Source organism: Littorina saxatilis, linkage group LG11, assembly GCF_037325665.1.
Source record: "Littorina saxatilis isolate snail1 linkage group LG11, US_GU_Lsax_2.0, whole genome shotgun sequence".
Lineage (NCBI taxonomy): Eukaryota > Metazoa > Mollusca > Gastropoda > Littorinimorpha > Littorinidae > Littorina > Littorina saxatilis.
In genome coordinates, this window is record NC_090255.1 from 44,912,721 (window position 1) to 44,933,740 (window position 21,020).

General features: G+C 44.6%; 1 protein-coding gene across 3 annotated transcripts in view; it reads left to right on the forward strand.

The window, feature by feature from the left end:
• The first annotated feature begins 10,597 nt into the window (after positions 1-10,597).
• LOC138980577 (succinate dehydrogenase [ubiquinone] flavoprotein subunit, mitochondrial-like) overlaps positions 10,598-21,020 on the forward strand; it is a 37,334-nt gene continuing 26,911 nt past the window's right edge. Inside the window, exons 1-9 of one of the 3 annotated variants that reach the window (XM_070353474.1) lie at positions 10,598-10,741; positions 11,584-11,676; positions 12,236-12,397; positions 13,260-13,403; positions 13,814-13,978; positions 14,585-14,733; positions 18,475-18,599; positions 18,993-19,161; positions 20,407-20,602. In XM_070353474.1, coding sequence (XP_070209575.1) covers positions 10,682-10,741; positions 11,584-11,676; positions 12,236-12,397; positions 13,260-13,403; positions 13,814-13,978; positions 14,585-14,733; positions 18,475-18,599; positions 18,993-19,161; positions 20,407-20,602 — 1,263 coding nt within the window. In that variant the 5' untranslated portion in view covers positions 10,598-10,681. Of the gene's footprint in view, positions 10,742-11,194; positions 11,338-11,583; positions 11,677-12,235; positions 12,398-13,259; positions 13,404-13,813; positions 13,979-14,584; positions 14,734-18,474; positions 18,600-18,992; positions 19,162-20,406; positions 20,603-21,020 lie in introns of those variants that run through there. The other 2 variants (XM_070353472.1, XM_070353473.1) reach the window with 2 other exon arrangements.

A 21,020-nucleotide genomic window follows, 5' to 3' on the forward strand; every position in this document is an offset into this window, starting at 1 on the left:
CTGTCTGGGCTGTGAGTGTTGTCACTGGACTTGCAAACATGGTCTATTGCGTGATGCTGTCTGGGCTGTGAGTGTTGTCACTGGACTTGCAAACATGGTCTATTGCGTGATGCTGTCTGGGCTGTGAGTGTTGTCACTGGACTTGCAAACATGGTCTATTGCGTGATGCTGTCTGGGCTGTGTGTGTTGTCTCTGGACTTGCAAACATGGTCTGTTGCGTGATGCTGTCTGGGCTGTGTGTGTTGTCACTGGACTTGTTACTGGGTCTGTTGCGTGATGCTGTCTGGGCTGTGTGTGTTGTCACTGGACTTGTTACTGGGTCTGTTGCGTGATGCTGTCTGGGCTGTGTGTGTTGTCTGTGGACTTGTTACTGGGTCTGTTGCGTGATGCTGTCTGGGCTGTGTGTGTTGTCACTAGACTTGTTACTGGGTCTGTTGCGTGATGCTGTCTGGGCTGTGTGTGTTGTTACTGGGTCTGTTGCGTGATGCTGTCTGGGCTGTGTGTGTTGTCACTGGACTTGTTACTGGGTCTATTGCGTGATGCTGTCTGGGCTGTGTGTGTTGTTACTGGGTCTGTTGCGTGATGCTGTCTGGGCTGTGTGTGTTGTTACTGGGTCTATTGCGTGATGCTGTCTGGGCTGTGTGTGTTGTCTGTGGACTTGTTACTGGGTCTGTTGCGTGATGCTGTCTGGGCTGTGTGTGTTGTCACTAGACTTGTTACTGGGTCTGTTGCGTGATGCTGTCTGGGCTGTGTGTGTTGTCACTAGACTTGTTACTGGGTCTGTTGCGTGATGCTGTCTGGGCTGTGTGTGTTGTCACTAGACTTGTTACTGGGTCTGTTGCGTGATGCTGTCTGGGCTGTGTGTGTTGTCACTAGACTTGTTACTGGGTCTGTTGCGTGATGCTGTCTGGGCTGTGTGTGTTGTCACTGGACTTGTTACTGGGTCTGTTGCGTGATGCTATCTGGGCTGTGTGTGTTGTCACTGGACTTGTTACTGGGTCTGTTGCGTGATGCTGTCTGGGCTGTGTGTGTTGTCACTAGACTTGTTACTGGGTCTGTTGCGTGATGCTGTCTGGGCTGTGTGTGTTGTTACTGGGTCTGTTGCGTGATGCTGTCTGGGCTGTGTGTGTTGTCACTGGACTTGTTACTGGGTCTGTTGCGTGATGCTGTCTGGGCTGTGTGTGTTGTTACTGGGTCTGTTGCGTGATGCTGTCTGGGCTGTGTGTGTTGTCACTAGACTTGTTACTGGGTCTGTTGCGTGATGCTGTCTGGGCTGTGTGTGTTGTCACTAGACTTGTTACTGGGTCTGTTGCGTGATGCTGTCTGGGCTGTGTGTGTTGTCACTAGACTTGTTACTGGGTCTGTTGCGTGATGCTGTCTGGGCTGTGTGTGTTGTCACTGGACTTGTTACTGGGTCTGTTGCGTGATGCTGTCTGGGCTGTGTGTGTTGTCTCTGGACTTGTTACTGGGTCTGTTGCGTGATGCTGTCTGGGCTGTGTGTGTTGTCACTAGACTTGTTACTGGGTCTGTTGCGTGATGCTGTCTGGGCTGTGTGTGTTGTTACTGGGTCTGTTGCGTGATGCTGTCTGGGCTGTGTGTGTTGTTACTGGGTCTGTTGTGTGATGCTGTCTGGGCTGTGTGTGTTGTCACTAGACTTGTTACTGGGTCTGTTGCGTGATGCTGTCTGGGCTGTGTGTGTTGTCACTGGACTTGTTACTGGGTCTGTTGCGTGATGCTATCTGGGCTGTGTGTGTTGTCACTAGACTTGTTACTGGGTCTATTGCGTGATGCTGTCTGGGCTGTGTGTGTTGTCACTGGACTTGTTACTGGGTCTGTTGCGTGATGCTGTCTGGGCTGTGTGTGTTGTCTCTGGACTTGTTACTGGGTCTGTTGCGTGATGCTGTCTGGGCTGTGTGTGTTGTCACTAGACTTGTTACTGGGTCTGTTGCGTGATGCTGTCTGGGCTGTGTGTGTTGTCACTAGACTTGTTACTGGGTCTGTTGCGTGATGCTGTCTGGGCTGTGTGTGTTGTCACTAGACTTGTTACTGGGTCTGTTGCGTGATGCTGTCTGGGCTGTGTGTGTTGTCTGTGGACTTGTTACTGGGTCTGTTGCGTGATGCTGTCTGGGCTGTGTGTGTTGTCTGTGGACTTGTTACTGGGTCTGTTGCGTGATGCTGTCTGGGCTGTGTGTGTTGTCACTGGACTTGTTACTGGGTCTGTTGCGTGATGCTGTCTGGGCTGTGTGTGTTGTCACTAGACTTGTTACTGGGTCTGTTGCGTGATGCTGTCTGGGCTGTGTGTGTTGTCACTGGACTTGTTACTGGGTCTGTTGCGTGATGCTATCTGGGCTGTGTGTGTTGTCACTAGACTTGTTACTGGGTCTGTTGCGTGATGCTGTCTGGGCTGTGTGTGTTGTCACTGGACTTGTTACTGGGTCTGTTGCGTGATGCTGTCTGGGCTGTGTGTGTTGTCACTGGACTTGTTACTGGGTCTGTTGCGTGATGCTGTCTGGGCTGTGTGTGTTGTCACTAGACTTGTTACTGGGTCTGTTGCGTGATGCTGTCTGGGCTGTGTGTGTTGTCACTGGACTTGTTACTGGGTCTGTTGCGTGATGCTGTCTGGGCTGTGTGTGTTGTCACTAGACTTGTTACTGGGTCTGTTGCGTGATGCTGTCTGGGCTGTGTGTGTTGTCACTAGACTTGTTACTGGGTCTGTTGCGTGATGCTGTCTGGGCTGTGTGTGTTGTTACTGGGTCTGTTGCGTGATGCTGTCTGGGCTGTGTGTGTTGTCACTAGACTTGTTACTGGGTCTGTTGCGTGATGCTGTCTGGGCTGTGTGTGTTGTCACTAGACTTGTTACTGGGTCTGTTGCGTGATGCTGTCTGGGCTGTGTGTGTTGTCACTAGACTTGTTACTGGGTCTGTTGCGTGATGCTGTCTGGGCTGTGTGTGTTGTCTGTGGACTTGTTACTGGGTCTGTTGCGTGATGCTGTCTGGGCTGTGTGTGTTGTCACTAGACTTGTTACTGGGTCTGTTGCGTGATGCTGTCTGGGCTGTGTGTGTTGTCTGTGGACTTGTTACTGGGTCTGTTGCGTGATGCTGTCTGGGCTGTGTGTGTTGTCTGTGGACTTGTTACTGGGTCTGTTGCGTGATGCTGTCTGGGCTGTGTGTGTTGTCACTAGACTTGTTACTGGGTCTGTTGCGTGATGCTGTCTGGGCTGTGTGTGTTGTCTGTGGACTTGTTACTGGGTCTGTTGCGTGATGCTGTCTGGGCTGTGTGTGTTGTCACTGGACTTGTTACTGGGTCTGTTGCGTGATGCTGTCTGGGCTGTGTGTGTTGTCTGTGGACTTGTTACTGGGTCTGTTGCGTGATGCTGTCTGGGCTGTGTGTGTTGTCACTAGACTTGTTACTGGGTCTGTTGCGTGATGCTGTCTGGGCTGTGTGTGTTGTTACTGGGTCTGTTGCGTGATGCTGTCTGGGCTGTGTGTGTTGTCACTAGACTTGTTACTGGGTCTGTTGCGTGATGCTGTCTGGGCTGTGTGTGTTGTCACTGGACTTGTTACTGGGTCTGTTGCGTGATGCTGTCTGGGCTGTGTGTGTTGTTACTGGGTCTGTTGCGTGATGCTGTCTGGGCTGTGTGTGTTGTCACTAGACTTGTTACTGGGTCTGTTGCGTGATGCTGTCTGGGCTGTGTGTGTTGTCACTAGACTTGTTACTGGGTCTGTTGCGTGATGCTGTCTGGGCTGTGTGTGTTGTCACTAGACTTGTTACTGGGTCTGTTGCGTGATGCTGTCTGGGCTGTGTGTGTTGTCACTAGACTTGTTACTGGGTCTGTTGCGTGATGCTGTCTGGGCTGTGTGTGTTGTCACTGGACTTGTTACTGGGTCTGTTGCGTGATGCTGTCTGGGCTGTGTGTGTTGTTACTGGGTCTGTTGCGTGATGCTGTCTGGGCTGTGTGTGTTGTCACTAGACTTGTTACTGGGTCTGTTGCGTGATGCTGTCTGGGCTGTGTGTGTTGTCACTAGACTTGTTACTGGGTCTGTTGCGTGATGCTGTCTGGGCTGTGTGTGTTGTCTCTGGACTTGTTACTGGGTCTGTTGCGTGATGCTGTCTGGGCTGTGTGTGTTGTCACTAGACTTGTTACTGGGTCTGTTGCGTGATGCTGTCTGGGCTGTGTGTGTTGTCTCTGGACTTGTTACTGGGTCTGTTGCGTGATGCTGTCTGGGCTGTGTGTGTTGTCACTAGACTTGTTACTGGGTCTGTTGCGTGATGCTGTCTGGGCTGTGTGTGTTGTCACTAGACTTGTTACTGGGTCTGTTGCGTGATGCTGTCTGGGCTGTGTGTGTTGTCACTGGACTTGTTACTGGGTCTATTGCGTGATGCTGTCTGGGCTGTGTGTGTTGTCACTAGACTTGTTACTGGGTCTGTTGCGTGATGCTGTCTGGGCTGTGTGTGTTGTCACTAGACTTGTTACTGGGTCTGTTGCGTGATGCTGTCTGGGCTGTGTGTGTTGTCACTGGACTTGTTACTGGGTCTGTTGCGTGATGCTGTCTGGGCTGTGTGTGTTGTTACTGGGTCTGTTGCGTGATGCTGTCTGGGCTGTGTGTGTTGTCACTGGACTTGTTACTGGGTCTGTTGCGTGATGCTGTCTGGGCTGTGTGTGTTGTCTGTGGACTTGTTACTGGGTCTGTTGCGTGATGCTGTCTGGGCTGTGTGTGTTGTCACTGGACTTGTTACTGGGTCTGTTGCGTGATGCTGTCTGGGCTGTGTGTGTTGTCACTGGACTTGTTACTGGGTCTGTTGCGTGATGCTGTCTGGGCTGTGTGTGTTGTTACTGGGTCTGTTGCGTGATGCTGTCTGGGCTGTGTGTGTTGTCACTGGACTTGTTACTGGGTCTGTTGCGTGATGCTGTCTGGGCTGTGTGTGTTGTCTGTGGACTTGTTACTGGGTCTCAGAATACAGTACATAATGAGAACATAATGTGCATGTATCTGTTATATTCATACATGACTGTAAATAGAACAATGATCATATATTCAGCAACACATTATGGAAAGATGTTCAATCAAATAAAGTTCAATCTGTGCATACATCGAAAAATGTTCCAGTTCTTTTTAGTGATTTTGTTTTTGTACAGGTCAAAGTCCATTCAACATTTACATTGTACTTCGTTGAGTGTGGTTCCTGTTGATCGGGTTCAACTTGTCGCAGTGTGCTAAGATGCTTGTCATGTGAATGGCACTGAATAGAAGTGTTCCGTCAATATGGGTGGGATTCTTATCTATAGTGCCAGCCACTGTCATTAGCTGAGCTGTGAAAAATATTGCTGACTGTCTGATAACCAAAGGGCAGTAATCGCTCTAAATGCAAACGACATGTGTAATAGAGTAAGTGAGAGTTATTGGGAACCATTCTCCTGGCGCCTGAGAGAGTAACAAGCATTGGAATGAACAAGCGACTCGCATCCTCTCACTAACTCAACACATGTGGTATGCATCCAAAGCGCTTACTTCGCTTTGTTTATCAGATCTCTAAACAGCGCTCTGCCTCATTCACGTAAGATTCTTATTGCTGACTGTCATTTTGGTTGTAATCATGTAATTGAACGTATCACTTTATTCATCATAACTTGATGCATTAGTTCTTATGCAGTTATTTGAGTAGAAAAAAGGAAATGGCATGATGCATTGACGCCAAGGATAAAGTATGCTATGTTGATGGGTCGAAGGGATCGTTCATTAAGTGGATTTGCTTGCAAGTCCTTTAACCTTAGCCCGTCCGGGTTATCGACTACACACGGAAGTCATCGTGGGGCCGTGCGGACCCATGCTTCTCATTTCCTTCTTTGAAAAACTTGGGTCCGCACGGCCCCATGATGTAGTCTAAATATGACCTTTTTTTTTTTAATTACTTCTCGCTGAAATTTTAGGACATAAGAGCTTTTTAGGTGCCTGAGACATTCTTAAAAGCTCATTAAAAAAATTCCAACTAGTTTCAGAGATATTTGCAATTAAACACCCTTCTGGGTCCACACGGACACACGACCACCAGCGAAGGTTAAGGCTTGCTTGGTGTTCATGAAATGGACTCTGCTTATTGCGTACTTTGTTTTATCATGATCACGATATGAATAAATAGACTGTACCAACATTATGCTGTTATGTATCGCTTGATTGAACACTGAATTTCCCTTTTTGGCGTCGGAGGCTCACTAAATCTCATTTAGGCGGCTGTCCGAGACTACAAAAGAGTGCATGTCTCTGAGCGTTCAGTCGTTTCAAACAAAGGGAATTCTCACTTGAAATGGATCGATACATAAATGTTATTTGTATTTTTGACAAAAATATGACATTTGACACAGATCTCGACAGTCACTGTTCACCTCGACCGCTAGCGCCATCTGGGAGACAATCACCATCTTAATCTGCGTAAAATGTCATACGTTGGTCAAAAATTAAAAAAATGCTTTTTTTCAAATAAATGCCAGGCTGTTCTAATCATGTACACAGGGCATGCTGACAGGAAATGGTTGTGACTTGCTTTTGACGTAGTTTTGAAAGTTTTTGCAAATTTTTTACAAACTTTTTTGTAATCATAGATATAAATGCTCTAGGCCCCAGCACTTACATATTTATAGAAATTTGTGAGAAAGAAAAAAATTGATGTAAATTCAAGGTCAGTTTTTAATATTTCTGTCTGTCTGTTTGTCTGTCTGTTTGTTTGTCTGTTTGTTTGTCTGTCTGTTTGTCTGCATGTGTGAGAGAGAGAATTTTCATTCCATTAGTGAATGCGATTATGTTGTGAATGTTTCAGAGTATGATTTGATGTGTTTGATTTGAAAAGCTGTAGAGAAAGATATGAATTTTTCATTATGGAAGCGTAAGTTTGTTGGAGATAATTGTGACCGGTCTTTCAAGGCTCAGTAAGATAAGATATGACATGAACACTCCCAGGCCATATGACATGAACACTCCTGGACCATATGACATGAACACTCCTGGACCATATGACATGAACACTCCTGGACCATATGACATGAACACTCCTGGACCATATGACATGAACACTCCCAGACCATATGACATGAACACTCCCAGACCATATGACATGAACACTCCTGGACCATATGACATGAACACTCCCAGACCATATGACATGAAAAACATAATGATCTTTGTACCAGCTGATCATAATTGAACACAATATAATGATCTTTGTAGCAGCTGATCATAATTGAACACAATATAATGATCTTTGTACCAGCTGATCATAATTGAACACAATATAATGATCTTTGTACCAGCTGATCATAATTGAACACAATATAATGATCTTTGTACCAGCTGATCATAATTGAACACAAAATATAATGACGGCACAAACAGTAGGTCAAATATCCTTCTGAACCTAAAATTTACTTCTGAGGAATGTTCTGCACGCCTAAAGGTTTTATCTGGGTTTTTATTGTTTTTCTTTCCCCTCCGTTTGAGTCCTACTGGATAATATTGACTCGGTTTCAATCTTATATATAGCGCTGTTAGAGAAAAATGGCATGGTTCATCATATTTTGAATGTTACGCTGTTTCACAATGTAGTTTGGATCATCAGTACTCAATTAAGTGTATTTAAATTCCCACCTCCTGAGTAAATTTATTTGCATTTGTTGTTGTTTTATTTTAGAGGTAATGAAGGAATGGAGTAATTTTATTGTTGTGAAACTGTGATGCAAGTTTGACTGCGTTGATTGTTGTGTCATTTGCTTCTTTTCTTGTCATGATTGGTATATGATAGCTGTGATGATTGGTATATGATAGCTGTGATGATTGCTATATGATAGCTGTGATGATTGGTATATGATAGCTGTGATGATTGGTATATGATAGCTGTGATGATTGCTATATGATAGCTGTGAGCTTGTTTTCTTTACTTTGATTAAATGCAACTGATTCCCGCAGTGGGGCACTGCGGTTATGAAATTAAAGGCCCCTCCTGTTTTTGGAACCGCAGGAGCTTTCTAGTTTGCTGTTAGGTAGATTTTTGGTTCCTCTTTCCTGTCATGCTCTCTTTTTCTTCATGAATTCTTTTCTTTTTTCTGCCTTCTTGCTCATTCACCTGTATTTTTTCCAAAAATCTCTTCTCTTGCCGCTTGTCTCGCGATTCATGTATAGTTTAATCTGTTAGTGTTCTGATGTAAGTCCAGCAGTAGATAGGTTAAGCCTATTTTAACATACTGGAAACTGGTAATCTTCCAGTAGGTATTAATTTAGTTTTACTAAAGCCTGCTGGGACACAAGTAATGGGTTAGTGCATTTGTAAACAGGAATCGCTTGACAAGTGGCCCCCTTCATCCCCCCCTTCCTCGTCCTGATATGGCTCTGCGTAGTCGGCTGGACGTTAAGCAACAAATAAACAAACAAATAAAGGTTTTATCTGGGTTTTTATTGTTTTTCTTTCCCCTCCGTTTGAGTCCTACTGGATAATATTGACTCGGTTTCAATCTTATATATAGCGCTGTTAGAGAAAAATGGCATGGTTCATCATATTTTGAATGTTACGCTGTTTCACAATGTAGTTTGGATCATCAGTACTCAATTAAGTGTATTTAAATTCCCACCTCCTGAGTAAATTTATTTGCATTTGTTGTTGTTTTATTTTAGAGGTAATGAAGGAATGGAGTAATTTTATTGTTGTGAAACTGTGATGCAAGTTTGACTGCGTTGATTGTTGTGTCATTTGCTTCTTTTCTTGTCATGATTGGTATATGATAGCTGTGATGATTGGTATATGATAGCTGTGATGATTGCTATATGATAGCTGTGAGCTTGTTTTCTTTACTTTGATTAAATGCAACTGATTGTATAGACTGTCTAGCACTCATTAAAGATGAAAATAATCATTTTGAAAGAAAACGGTTTGCTGCCTCTTTTCTATTCTGCCACTCTGTATGTGTGTGTGTGTATGCGCGCATATGTGTGTGCGCGTGTGTGTGTGTATGCATGTACAAGGAAGCATATCTTCATATGTAAATTACAAGATATACTAAACACTCTCGCTGCTACAGGAGATAAAATCCTTATCTCTCTGGACATCCGAACAAGAAAACGCACAGCATCAAACAAATATAATACAATTCACCTGCTGTTAGTTCTGTTGATGTACACAGGAGGATTTTTTCAATTTATGCAGTATTGTAGCTGCTCACTCTCAAGTTTAGCTTAGAATAATGGGATTTTTTTTTTTTATCCAAAATGTTGTTTCTTTTTCAATGAAATGGGTACGAAGGTAGAGTTCCTTATGAAAATATTTGACATCTTCATGTGTGTTGTTGGCGTGCAAGAGCTAAGAGGGGTGTGTTTGGTGATGATGATCTCAACATGAATTTGGAAAGATCGGTGTGGTTTGGGTGCTGATCTAAAAAGAATCTTTGTTTCTTTTTATATTTAGTCAAGTTTTGACTAAATATTTTAACATCGAGGGGGAATCGAAACGAGGGTCGTGGTGTATGTGCGTGTGTGCGTGTGTGCGTGTGTGTGTGTGTGTGTGTCTGTGTGTGTGTGTAGAGCGATTCAGACTAAACTACTGGACCGATCTTTATGAAATTTGACATGAGAGTTCCTGGGTATGAAATCCCCGAACGTTTTTTTCATTTTTTTGATAAATGTCTTTGATGACGTCATATCCGGCTTTTCGTGAAAGTTGAGGCGGCACTGTCACGCCCTCATTTTTCAACCAAATTGGTTGAAATTTTGGTCAAGTAATCTTCGACAAAGCCCGGACTTCGGTATTGCATTTCAGCTTGGTGGCTTAAAAATTAATTAATGACTTTGGTCATTAAAAATCTGAAAATTGTAAAAAAAAATAAAAATTTATAAAACGATCCAAATTTACGTTTATCTTATTCTCCATCATTTGCTGATTCCAAAAACATATAAATATGTTATATTCGGATTAAAAACAAGCTCTGAAAATTAAATATATAAAAATTATTATCAAAATTAAATTGTCCAAATCAATTTAAAAACACTTTCATCTTATTCCTTGTCGGTTCCTGATTCCAAAATCATATAGATATGATATGTTTGGATTAAAAACACGCTCAGAAAGTTAAAACAAAGAGAGGTACAGAAAAGCGTGCTATCCTTCTTAGCGCAACTACTACCCCGCTCTTCTTGTCAATTTCACTGCCTTTGCCATGAGCGGTGGACTGACGATGCTACGAGTATACGGTCTTGCTGAAAAATGGCATTGCGTTCAGTTTCATTCTGTGAGTTCGACAGCTACTTGACTAAATATTGTATTTTCGCCTTACGCGACTTGTTTTATCAGTGTTTTAGAATGATAAAGGGGGGAAACTATGTGTGCGCATTGCCATTAACAATGAATGAGTTGTTCCCCTTTTATTAGTAAAAGCCACTGATCTAATCTGGGAATATGTGCTAACTGTCTTGCGGTCACCCCAATCCCTTCACTCGCTCTATTCTGTTATTTTTTTCTTGGCACCTTTTTTTTTGTTGGTATAACGTCCAAACCACTTTGTCCTCACAGCATTAACTTCGTAACATTGTATTTTACGTAAAGTACGGCTTACATAAAAACTCTCCTACGCATGCGCGGTCGTCCATATCCTGAAAGAAACCTAGAGAGAAAACAGCAGTAGACGGGGACATTGGTGCGAAACACCATGGCGTCCCTTGCGAACCTCTCGGCGAAAGTAGCGCAGAAGGCAGGCCTTAAAACGTTGGTAAGTCAGTTTAAGAAACGTAGAATGGAAGCGAAAATATCTGTGGAATGTCTCGTCAAATTACTTTTGCAAATAAGTCGTCTGCTGTAGCAACGTTTCTCCCTATGTTGTTTGTGAGAGTTGTGCAACGGGACAATATTTTGAGTTTCTGATAGATTAATTCCTGAAGTTAAACTGTTTGTATTTGCTGTGGAGACAAGAAAAAACAATAGAGTGGTAAGGTAGCATCTCTGACGTGTTGCGTTATTGTTTATTAGGTTTGAAGTATTTGTCAAAGTGGGTATTTTACCCCGGTGTCTGTCCAACGACCTTGCCCTCTGAGTCTGAGGTCAAGAACGAAGAAGGTGAAACTGAAAGGGTTACAAAACTGTCTTTGATCGATCGGTTAACAATTGATCAATTCTGCCAAATAATCAAAATCAATATCATACAATGTGGAATTTTGTGATGAAAAATCATTGACATTGTTACCCGATCGATCAAAGACAGTTTTGTAACCCTTTCAGTTTCACCTTCTTCGTTGTGAATAATATTGTTTTATCTCTCCTGTTGCTGTCTCCATCTATGTCATTTCCAGAATCCAGACAAGTAGATAAGTGCGTGTAGTTAGTAGTCGAAAGTGCATGTTCATCTTTGGTTATGAATATAACTTATACAGTCATAGCCTTTTTTTTTAAGACAAACTGAAAAATAAGGGTGACTGTATGATTAAAAAAAACTTGACTAAATGTAAAAAGTACTAGCCATGGATGGCAATTGAGTGCATGGGTTCACCTGTTCAGCACGTAAATTCTGCTTGTGTTTGATTTTGTTAAATTGCTTAAAATGTCTTTGTCTTTCAGTTTGGCACAGCTCCAAAATGTCTGGCTGCAAAGAGAGATTTTCATTTTCGTATCCATGGACGCAACACGGACGCAAAAGTATCAACTTCAGAGGTAAGTTATTATGGACACTGATTTTGTACGCTGTCCCAAATAATGCTTCCCAGTAAATCATTCATAGCCTCAGGTTGTGGTATACTTTGGTCTGGGCATTGTGAAATAACTGAGGACGAGAGAAAGAGACCTGACTTCCGTTTTATTGTGAATAAGTTTGTTGCCAGTGCTACTGCTAGTTCCATAATGTCTTTGATTTTCCCCCAAACAGTATGTGAGCATTATAGGCAGAGTGTTTATTTCTTTAAATTGCACTAGTGAGTGATAACCTCTTTGAGTCATCGGACTGTCCGTGTTGCGCCATTGATCGCTCACCGGGCTAGGCGCTGCCTTCATGTACAAAATGTTGACTGAAAGTTCCATGGATTTATTGTGTCAGTGTCGGCCATACATTATGCGTGTGTTTGTGTGCCAGGTGTCATGTCATACATTATGTGTGTGCCAGGTGTCACATCATACATTATGCATCTGTTTGTGTGCCAGGTGTCACATCATACATTATGCGTGTGTTTGTGTGCCAGGTGTCATGTCATACATTATGCGTGTGTTTGTGTGGCAGGTGTCACGTGACTACCCAGTGGTGGACCACCAGTATGACGCGGTGGTGGTGGGAGCAGGCGGGGCGGGACTGAGAGCCGCCTTCGGTCTGGCAGAGGAGGGGTTCAAAACCGCCTGTATTACCAAGCTCTTCCCCACACGCTCACACACAGTGGCTGCCCAGGTTAGTGCTGCTTTAGTTCTATTTGCAAGTGTGCCTCTCTTCTTGAGTTCTGGTGATTTATAGATAACTGGATGCCTAATGTTGAGCTTCAGGGTGGATTCTTGCCCCATTACCCTGGCCTTTCTGCATTCACATAGTCACACTTTCAGTCTGAGCTGTGGGAAATTACCTAATTGTCTCCCTTTGTCTCTGGTGTGTTTTGTCAAGCACTTTGCATTGATATCTATGTGGTGTGTGTGTTGTCAGGAAGGCATCAACATTGATATTTATGTTATTATTGTGTGACACAGGGAGGGATCAACATTGATATCTATGTTATTATTGTGTGACACAGGGAGGGATCAACATTGATATCTATGTTATTATTGTGTGACACAGGGAGGGATCAACATTGATATCTATGTTATTATTGTGTGACACAGGGAGGGATCAACATTGATATCTATGTTATTATTGTGTGACACAGGGAGGGATCAACATTGATATCTATGTTATTATTGTGTGACACAGGGAGGGATCAACATTGATATCTATGTTATTATTGTGTGACACAGGGAGGGATCAACATTGATATCTATGTTATTATTGTGTGACACAGGGAGGGATCAACATTGATATCTATGTTATCATTGTGTGACACAGGGAGGCATCAACATTGATATCTATGTTATTATTGTGTGACACAGGGAGGGATCAACATTGATATCTATGTTATTATTGTGTGACACAGGGAGGGATCAACATTGATATCTATGTTATTATTGTGTGACACAGGGAGGGATCAACATTGATATCTATGTTATTATTGTGTGACACAGGGAGGGATCAACATTGATATCTATGTTATTATTGTGTGACACAGGGAGGGATCAACGCAGCACTGGGACACATGGAGGAGGACGACTGGCGCTGGCATTTCTACGACACGGTCAAGGGGTCGGACTGGCTGGGTGACCAGGACGCTATCCACTACATGTGTGAGGAGGCTCCCAAGGCTGTCATTGAGGTGTGTGTGTGTGCGTGTGTGTGTGTGTGTGTGTGTGTGGAACATGCTGGTTCTGGCTCTGTCTACCCCTGGTATAACTTTGTAATGTTCATTGCAGACAGTATTTCAAACAGAAAGGTATTACTGGTACTCACCAGCTTTGAGTCTAGTTTGTAGAATGACAGACGCACAAGATAAACAGTCACTTGTCTCTGTCTGGGGGTACCGTCATTAGCTGGGACACCTGCATCACTTGTTATTTTATTTTGTAGACCATCTGTATATAGCACTGCCAGACCCTTTTCACATTTGTTGGCTAAGACAGTATACATGTACACTTGTATATGTAATTATATTTGATTCCACCCAACAGCTCGATGACAAACATGATTTTGTAAGACCAGTGATGACTGTATGTTGTTGGTCCACAGCTGGAGAACTACGGGATGCCGTTCAGTCGGCTGGAGAACGGCAAGATCTACCAGCGAGCGTTCGGCGGTCAGAGTCTAAAGTACGGCAAGGGGGGCCAGGCTCACCGCTGTTGTGCTGTGGCCGATCGCACCGGTCACTCTCTGCTTCACACGCTGTATGGACGGGTCAGTGAGACGTGTGTTGTGTGTGTGATGTAGAGTTGGCTGTTGTGCTGTGGCCGACCGCACCGGTCACTCTCTGCTTCACACGCTGTATGGACGGGTCAGTGAGACGTGTGTGATGTAGAGTTGGCTGTTGTGCTGTGGCCGACCGCACCGGTCACTCTCTGCTTCACACGCTGTATGGACGGGTCAGTGAGACGTGTGTTGTGTGTGTGTGTGATGTAGAGTTGGCTGTTGTGCTGTGGCCGACCGCACCTGTCACTCTCTGCTACACACGCTGTATGGACGGGTCAGTGAGAGTTGTTGTTCTGCTGATCTCTTGTTGTAATGGTGATTTGATGATGGTGAGGGGACTTGGTTGGGCGACAAGCAGAGTGAGAGGGATTAGCAGATAACGTAAATAGCATCGGCTGAAAAATGGTCGCCTGTGTCAAGTTGCTAATGTTGTGTAACATAGAGTAGACCAGGAGAAACTTATTTGCTGGAATGTTAATGACTGCCAAAAAAAAGATGTTTCAACTCCTGCGTTCTGAAGTATCATGATCGGTTGTTGTACTTTGTTTAAAAAAAAAAGGTGAAATTGATCAGTGATGAACTTTGGTGTTACAGTCGCTGAAGTACAACACCAACTATTTCATCGAGTATTTCGCGCTGGACCTCATCATGGAGGATGGAGAGTGTCGCGGAGTGATCGCCCTTTGTCTGGAGGACGGTTCCATCCACCGCTTCCACTCCAAGAACACCATCCTGGCCACCGGGTGAGAGTAGCGTCTGCTGTCCAATGCTTGATTGGTTGATGCTACGTACACACAGTATGAGTGAGAGAGTAGCGTCTGCTGTCCAATGCTTGATTGATTGATGCTACGTACACACAGTATGGGTGAGAGAGTAGCGTCTGCTGTCCAATGCTTGATTGGTTGATGCTACGTACACACAGTATGAGTGAGAGAGTAGCGTCTGCTGTCCAATGCTTGATTGATTGATGCTACGTACACACAGTATGAGTGAGAGAGTAGCGTCTGCTGTCCAATGCTTGATTGATTGATGCTACGTACACACAGTAATGAGTGAGAGAGTAGCGTCTGCTGTCCAATGCTTGATTGATTGATGCTACGTACACACAGTATGAGTGAGAGAGTAGCGTCTGCTGTCCAATGCTTGATTGATTGATGCTACGTACACACAGTATGGGTGAGAGAGTAGCGTCTGCTGTCCAATGCTTGATTGGTTGATGCTACGTACACACAGTAATGAGTGAGAGAGTAGCGTCTGCTGTCCAATGCTTGATTGATTGATGCTATGTACACAGAGTAATAAGTGAGAGAGTAGCGTCTGCCATCCAATGCTTGATTGATTGATGCTACGTACACACAGTATGAGTGAGAGAGTAGCGTCTGCTGTCCAATGCTTGATTGGTTGATGCTACGTACACACAGTATGAGTGAGAGAGTAGCGTCTGCTGTCCAATGCTTGATTGGTTGATGCTACGTACACACAGTATGAGTGAGAGAGTAGCGTCTGCTGTCCAATGCTTGATTGGTTGATGCTACGTACACACAGTATGAGTGAGAGAGTAGCGTCTGCTGTCCAATGCTTGATTGATTGATGCTACGTACACACAGTATGGGTGAGAGTAGCGTCTGCTGTCCAATGCTTGATTGGTTGATGCTACGTACACACAGTAATGAGTGAGAGAGTAGCGTCTGCTGTCCAATGCTTGATTGGTTGATGCTACGTACACACAGTAATGAGTGAGAGAGTAGCGTCTGCTGTCCAATGCTTGATTGATTGATGCTACGTACACACAGTAATGAGTGAGAGAGTAGCGTCTGCTGTCCAATGCTTGATTGGTTGATGCTACGTACACACAGTATGGGTGAGAGAGTAGCGTCTGCTGTCCAATGCTTGATTGATTGATGCTACGTACACACAGTATGAGTGAGAGAGTAGCGTCTGCTGTCCAATGCTTGATTGATTGATGCTACGTACACACAGTATGAGTGAGAGAGTAGCGTCTGCTGTCCAATGCTTGATTGATTGATGCTACGTACACACAGTATGAGTGAGAGAGTAGCGTCTGCTGTCCAATGCTTGATTGGTTGATGCTACGTACACACAGTATGAGTGAGAGAGTAGCGTCTGCTGTCCAATGCTTGATTGATTGATGCTACGTACACACAGTATGGGTGAGAGAGTAGCGTCTGCTGTCCAATGCTTGATTGATTGATGCTACGTACACACAGTATGAGTGAGAGAGTAGCGTCTGCTGTCCAATGCTTGATTGATTGATGCTACGTACACACAGTATGGGTGAGAGAGTAGCGTCTGCTGTCCAATGCTTGATTGATTGATGCTACGTACACACAGTAATGGGTGAGAGAGATGCTACGTACACACAGTATGGGTGAGAGAGTAGCGTCTGCTGTCCAATGCTTGATTGGTTGATGCTACGTACACACAGTAATGAGTGAGAGAGTAGCGTCTGCTGTCCAATGCTTGATTGATTGATGCTACGTACACACAGTATGAGTGAGAGAGTAGCGTCTGCTGTCCAATGCTTGATTGATTGATGCTACGTACACACAGTATGAGTGAGAGAGTAGCGTCTGCTATCCAATGCTTGATTGATTGATGCTACGTAAACACAGTATGAGTAAGAGTAGCGTCTGCTGTCCAATGCTTGTTTGATTGATGCTACGTAAACACAGTATGAGTGAGAGAGTAGCGTCTGCTGTCCAATGCTTGATTGATTGATGCTACGTACACACAGTATGAGTGAGAGAGTATCGTCTGCTGTCCAATGCTTGTTTGATTGATGCTACGTACACACAGTATGAGTGAGAGAGTAGCGTCTGCTATCCAATGCTTGATTGATTGATGCTACGTACACACAGTATGGGTGAGAGAGTAGCATCTGCTATCCAATGCTTGATTGATTGATGCTATGTACACAGAGTAATAAGTGAGAGAGTAGCGTCTGCTATCCAATGCTAGATTGATTGATGCTACGTACACACAGTATGAGTGAGAGAGTATCGTCTGCTCTCCAATGCTTGATTGATTGATGCTACGTACACACAGTAATGAGTGAGAGAGTAGCGTCTGCTGTCCAATGCTTGATTGATTGATGCTACGTACACAGAGTAATAAGTGAGAGAGTAGCGTCTGCTATCCAATGCTTGATTGATTGATGCTACGTACACACAGTAATAAGTGAGAGAGTAGCGTCTGCTGTCCAATGCTTGATTGATTGATGCTATGTACACAGAGTAATAAGTGAGAGAGTAGCGTCTGCTGTCCAATGCTTGATTGATTGATGCTACGTACACACAGTATGGGTGAGAGAGTAGCGTCTGCTATCCAATGCTTGATTGATTGATGCTACGTACACACAGTATGGGTGAGAGAGTAGCGTCTGCTATCCAATGCTTGATTGATTGATGCTACGTACACACAGTATGAGTGAGAGAGTAGCGTCTGCTGTCCAATGCTTGATTGATTGATGCTACGTACACACAGTATGAGTGAGAGAGTAGCGTCTGCTATCCAATGCTTGATTGATTGATGCTATGTACACAGAGTAATAAGTGAGAGAGTAGCGTCTGCTATCCAATGCTAGATTGATTGATGCTACGTAAACACAGTATGAGTGAGAGAGTAGCGTGTGCTATCCAATGCTTGATTGATTGATGCTACGTAAACACAGTATGAGTGAGAGAGTAGCGTCTGCTGTCCAATGCTTGATTGATTGATGCTACGTACACACAGTATGAGTGAGAGAGTAGCGTCTGCTATCCAATGCTTGATTGATTGATGCTACGTACACACAGTAATGGGTGAGAGAGATGCTACGTACACACAGTAATGGGTGAGAGAGATGCTACGTACACACAGTAATGGTGCCATAACTGTTGATTAATTATACCAGGATGAAGACAGTTTTATTCTTTGGGTTTGGGCGATGTGTGTGTGACGTTGTGAGCTTGGTGTTTCAGTGGGTTGGGGCGATGTGTGTGTGACGTTGTGAGCTTGGTGTTTCAGTGGGTTCGGGCGATGTGTGTGTGTGACGTGAGCTTGGTGTTTCAGTGGGTTCGGGCGATGTGTGTGTGACGTTGTGAGCTTGGTGTTTCAGTGGGTTTGGGCGATGTGTGTGTGACGTTGTGAGCTTGGTGTTTCAGTGGGTTTGGGCGATGTGTGTGTGACGTTGTGAGCTTGGTGTTTCAGTGGGTTTGGGCGATGTGTGTGTGACGTTGTGAGCTTGGTGTTTCAGTGGGTTGGGGCGATGTGTGTGTGACGTTGTGAGCTTGGTGTTTCAGTGGGTTTGGGCGATGTGTGTGTGACGTTGTGAGCTTGGTGTTTCAGTGGGTTTGGGCGATGTGTGTGTGACGTTGTGAGCTTGGTGTTTCAGTGGGTTGGGGCGATGTGTGTGTGACGTTGTGAGCTTGGTGTTTCAGTGGGTTCGGGCGATGTGTGTGTGTGACGTGAGCTTGGTGTTTCAGTGGGTTCGGGCGGACGTACTTCTCGTGCACCTCGGCCCACACCTGTACCGGTGACGGCACCGCCATGGTCAACCGCGCCGGTCTGGCTAACGAGGACATGGAGTTCGTGCAGTTCCACCCCACAGGTAAAACATATTTTCTGTCGTCAGTTTCAGTCCTAGAGGTACTCCATTTTGCAAGTTAAAAACTGCCATGAAAAGATGAAATTCTTCCCCACTGTCACTGTCTGCCATGAGCACCAAATCTGCCGACTAATATCTGAAAAGCATGCTTATACTGAACACGGCGTGTCTCCACAGGGCGCCTGTGGGGTTCTCATTACAAGTCACCGTTCAGCTCCTGAAGCATTTTTGTTTTCTTCTTAAGTCGCTGTGCGGACACTAAACCATTGAAAGGTTGAACAGTAACTTGCAGTTAGGATATTTATGGTTCTTTATCGGCGGCTTCTTTCATGGTTTTCCAAATGCATCCAAGAAATTGCTCAGCAATTTGCAATGAGTGTGTGTGTTGTGCTGCAGGTATCTACGGGGCTGGCTGTCTGATCACGGAGGGGTCGCGCGGTGAGGGGGGTTACCTGGTGAACGGTGAGGGTGAGCGCTTCATGGAGAGGTACGCGCCCAACGCCAAGGACCTTGCGTCACGTGACGTGGTGTCTCGCTCCATGACCATCGAGATCCGCGAGGGACGGTGAGTGGACAGGCGCTGACACACACTGTTTATTATGGAGTGTACACTTTGCACGATCAATCAACTCTTGCCTAGTTCCTGCACAATCAATCATTTCTTAGTTCCTGCACAATCAATCATTTCTTACCTAGTTCCTGCACAATCAATCAGCACTTGCCTAGTTCCTGACCCCGCGCGGGTTAGGGGGAAGAATTTACCCGATGCTCCCCAGCATGTCATAAGAGGCGACTAACGGATTCTGTTTCTCCTTTTACCCTTGTTAGGTGTTTCTTGTATAGAATATAGTCCATTTTTGTAAAGATTTTGGTCAAGCAGTATGTAAGAAATGTTAAGTCCTTTGTACTGGAAACTTGCATTCTCCCAGTAAGGTAATATATTGTACTACGTTGCAAGCCCCTGGAGCAAATTTTTGATTAGTGCTTTTGTGAACAAGAAACAATTGACAAGTGGCTCTATCCCATCTCTGCCCCTTTCCCCGTCGCGATATAACCTTCGTGGTTGAAAACGACGTTTAAACACCAAATAAAGTAAAGCCTAGTTCCTGCACGATCAATCAACTCTTGCCTAGTTCCTGCACAATCAATCATTTCTTAGTTCCTGCACAATCAATCATTTCTTAGTTCCTGCACAATCAATCATTTCTTACCTAGTTCCTGCACAATCAATCAACTTTTGACAATGTTACCTGTGTTACCTGTATTACCTATGTTACCTGTGTTACCTGTATTACCTATGTTACCTGTATTACCTTTGTTACCTGTACCTGTGTTACCTGTATTACCTATGTTACCTGTACCTGTATTACCTATGTTACCTGTATTACCTATGTTACCTGTACCTGTGTTACCTATGTTACCTGTATTACCTATGTTACCTGTACCTGTGTTACCTATGTTACCTGTACCTGTATTACCTATGTTACCTGTACCTGTATTACCTATGTTACCTGTATTACCTTTGTTACCTGTACCTGTGTTACCTGTATTACCTATGTTACCTGTATTACCTTTGTTACCTGTACCTGTGTTACCTGTATTACCTATGTTACCTGTATTACCTTTGTTACCTGTACCTGTGTTACCTGTATTACCTGTGTTACCTGTATTACCTATGTTACCTGTACCTGTATTACCTGTGTTACCTGTATTACCTATGTTACCTGTGTTACCTATGTTACCTGTACCTATGCTACCTGTATTACCTATGTTACCTGTATTACCTATGTTACCTGTACCTGTGTTACAGGGGAGTGGGGGAGGAGAAAGACCACGTCTTCCTGCAGCTGCACCACTTGCCCCCAGAGGTGCTCAAGACGCGACTGCCCGGCATCTCGGAGACGGCCATGATCTTCGCCGGCGTCGACGTCACACAGGATCCCATCCCCGTCCTCCCCACTGTCCACTACAACATGGGCGGCACCCCCACCAACTTCAAGGGACAGGTGGGTGGTCAGGGGATGTGTGAGGGGATGGCTGGGGTGTGAGGGTATGCCCAGAAAGATGACATGTTCCCTTTGTTGCTGATTTGCCTGGTGAGGAGAATTGATACATGAAGTCGTCATGATACCCCTAGCACCATAAGGACACAGTGACATGAAGGATTTTCTCAGAGCTGTAAATTCAACCTCTCTGTGCTGTCCCGGTGCAACAGCTATGACGACAACGTTTGGTGCTCCGCTTTCACCCAGTGACTAGTCACTTGTTCTTTGGATCATTACTGTTGCATTTCTCAGCAAGCTATCTGTATGTCAGTAAGTGCATTGTGTTGCTGTGTGCCCGGACTGTATGATACATTGTGTTGCTGTGTGCCCGGACTGTATGATACATTGTGTTGCTGTGTGCCCGGACTGTATGATACAT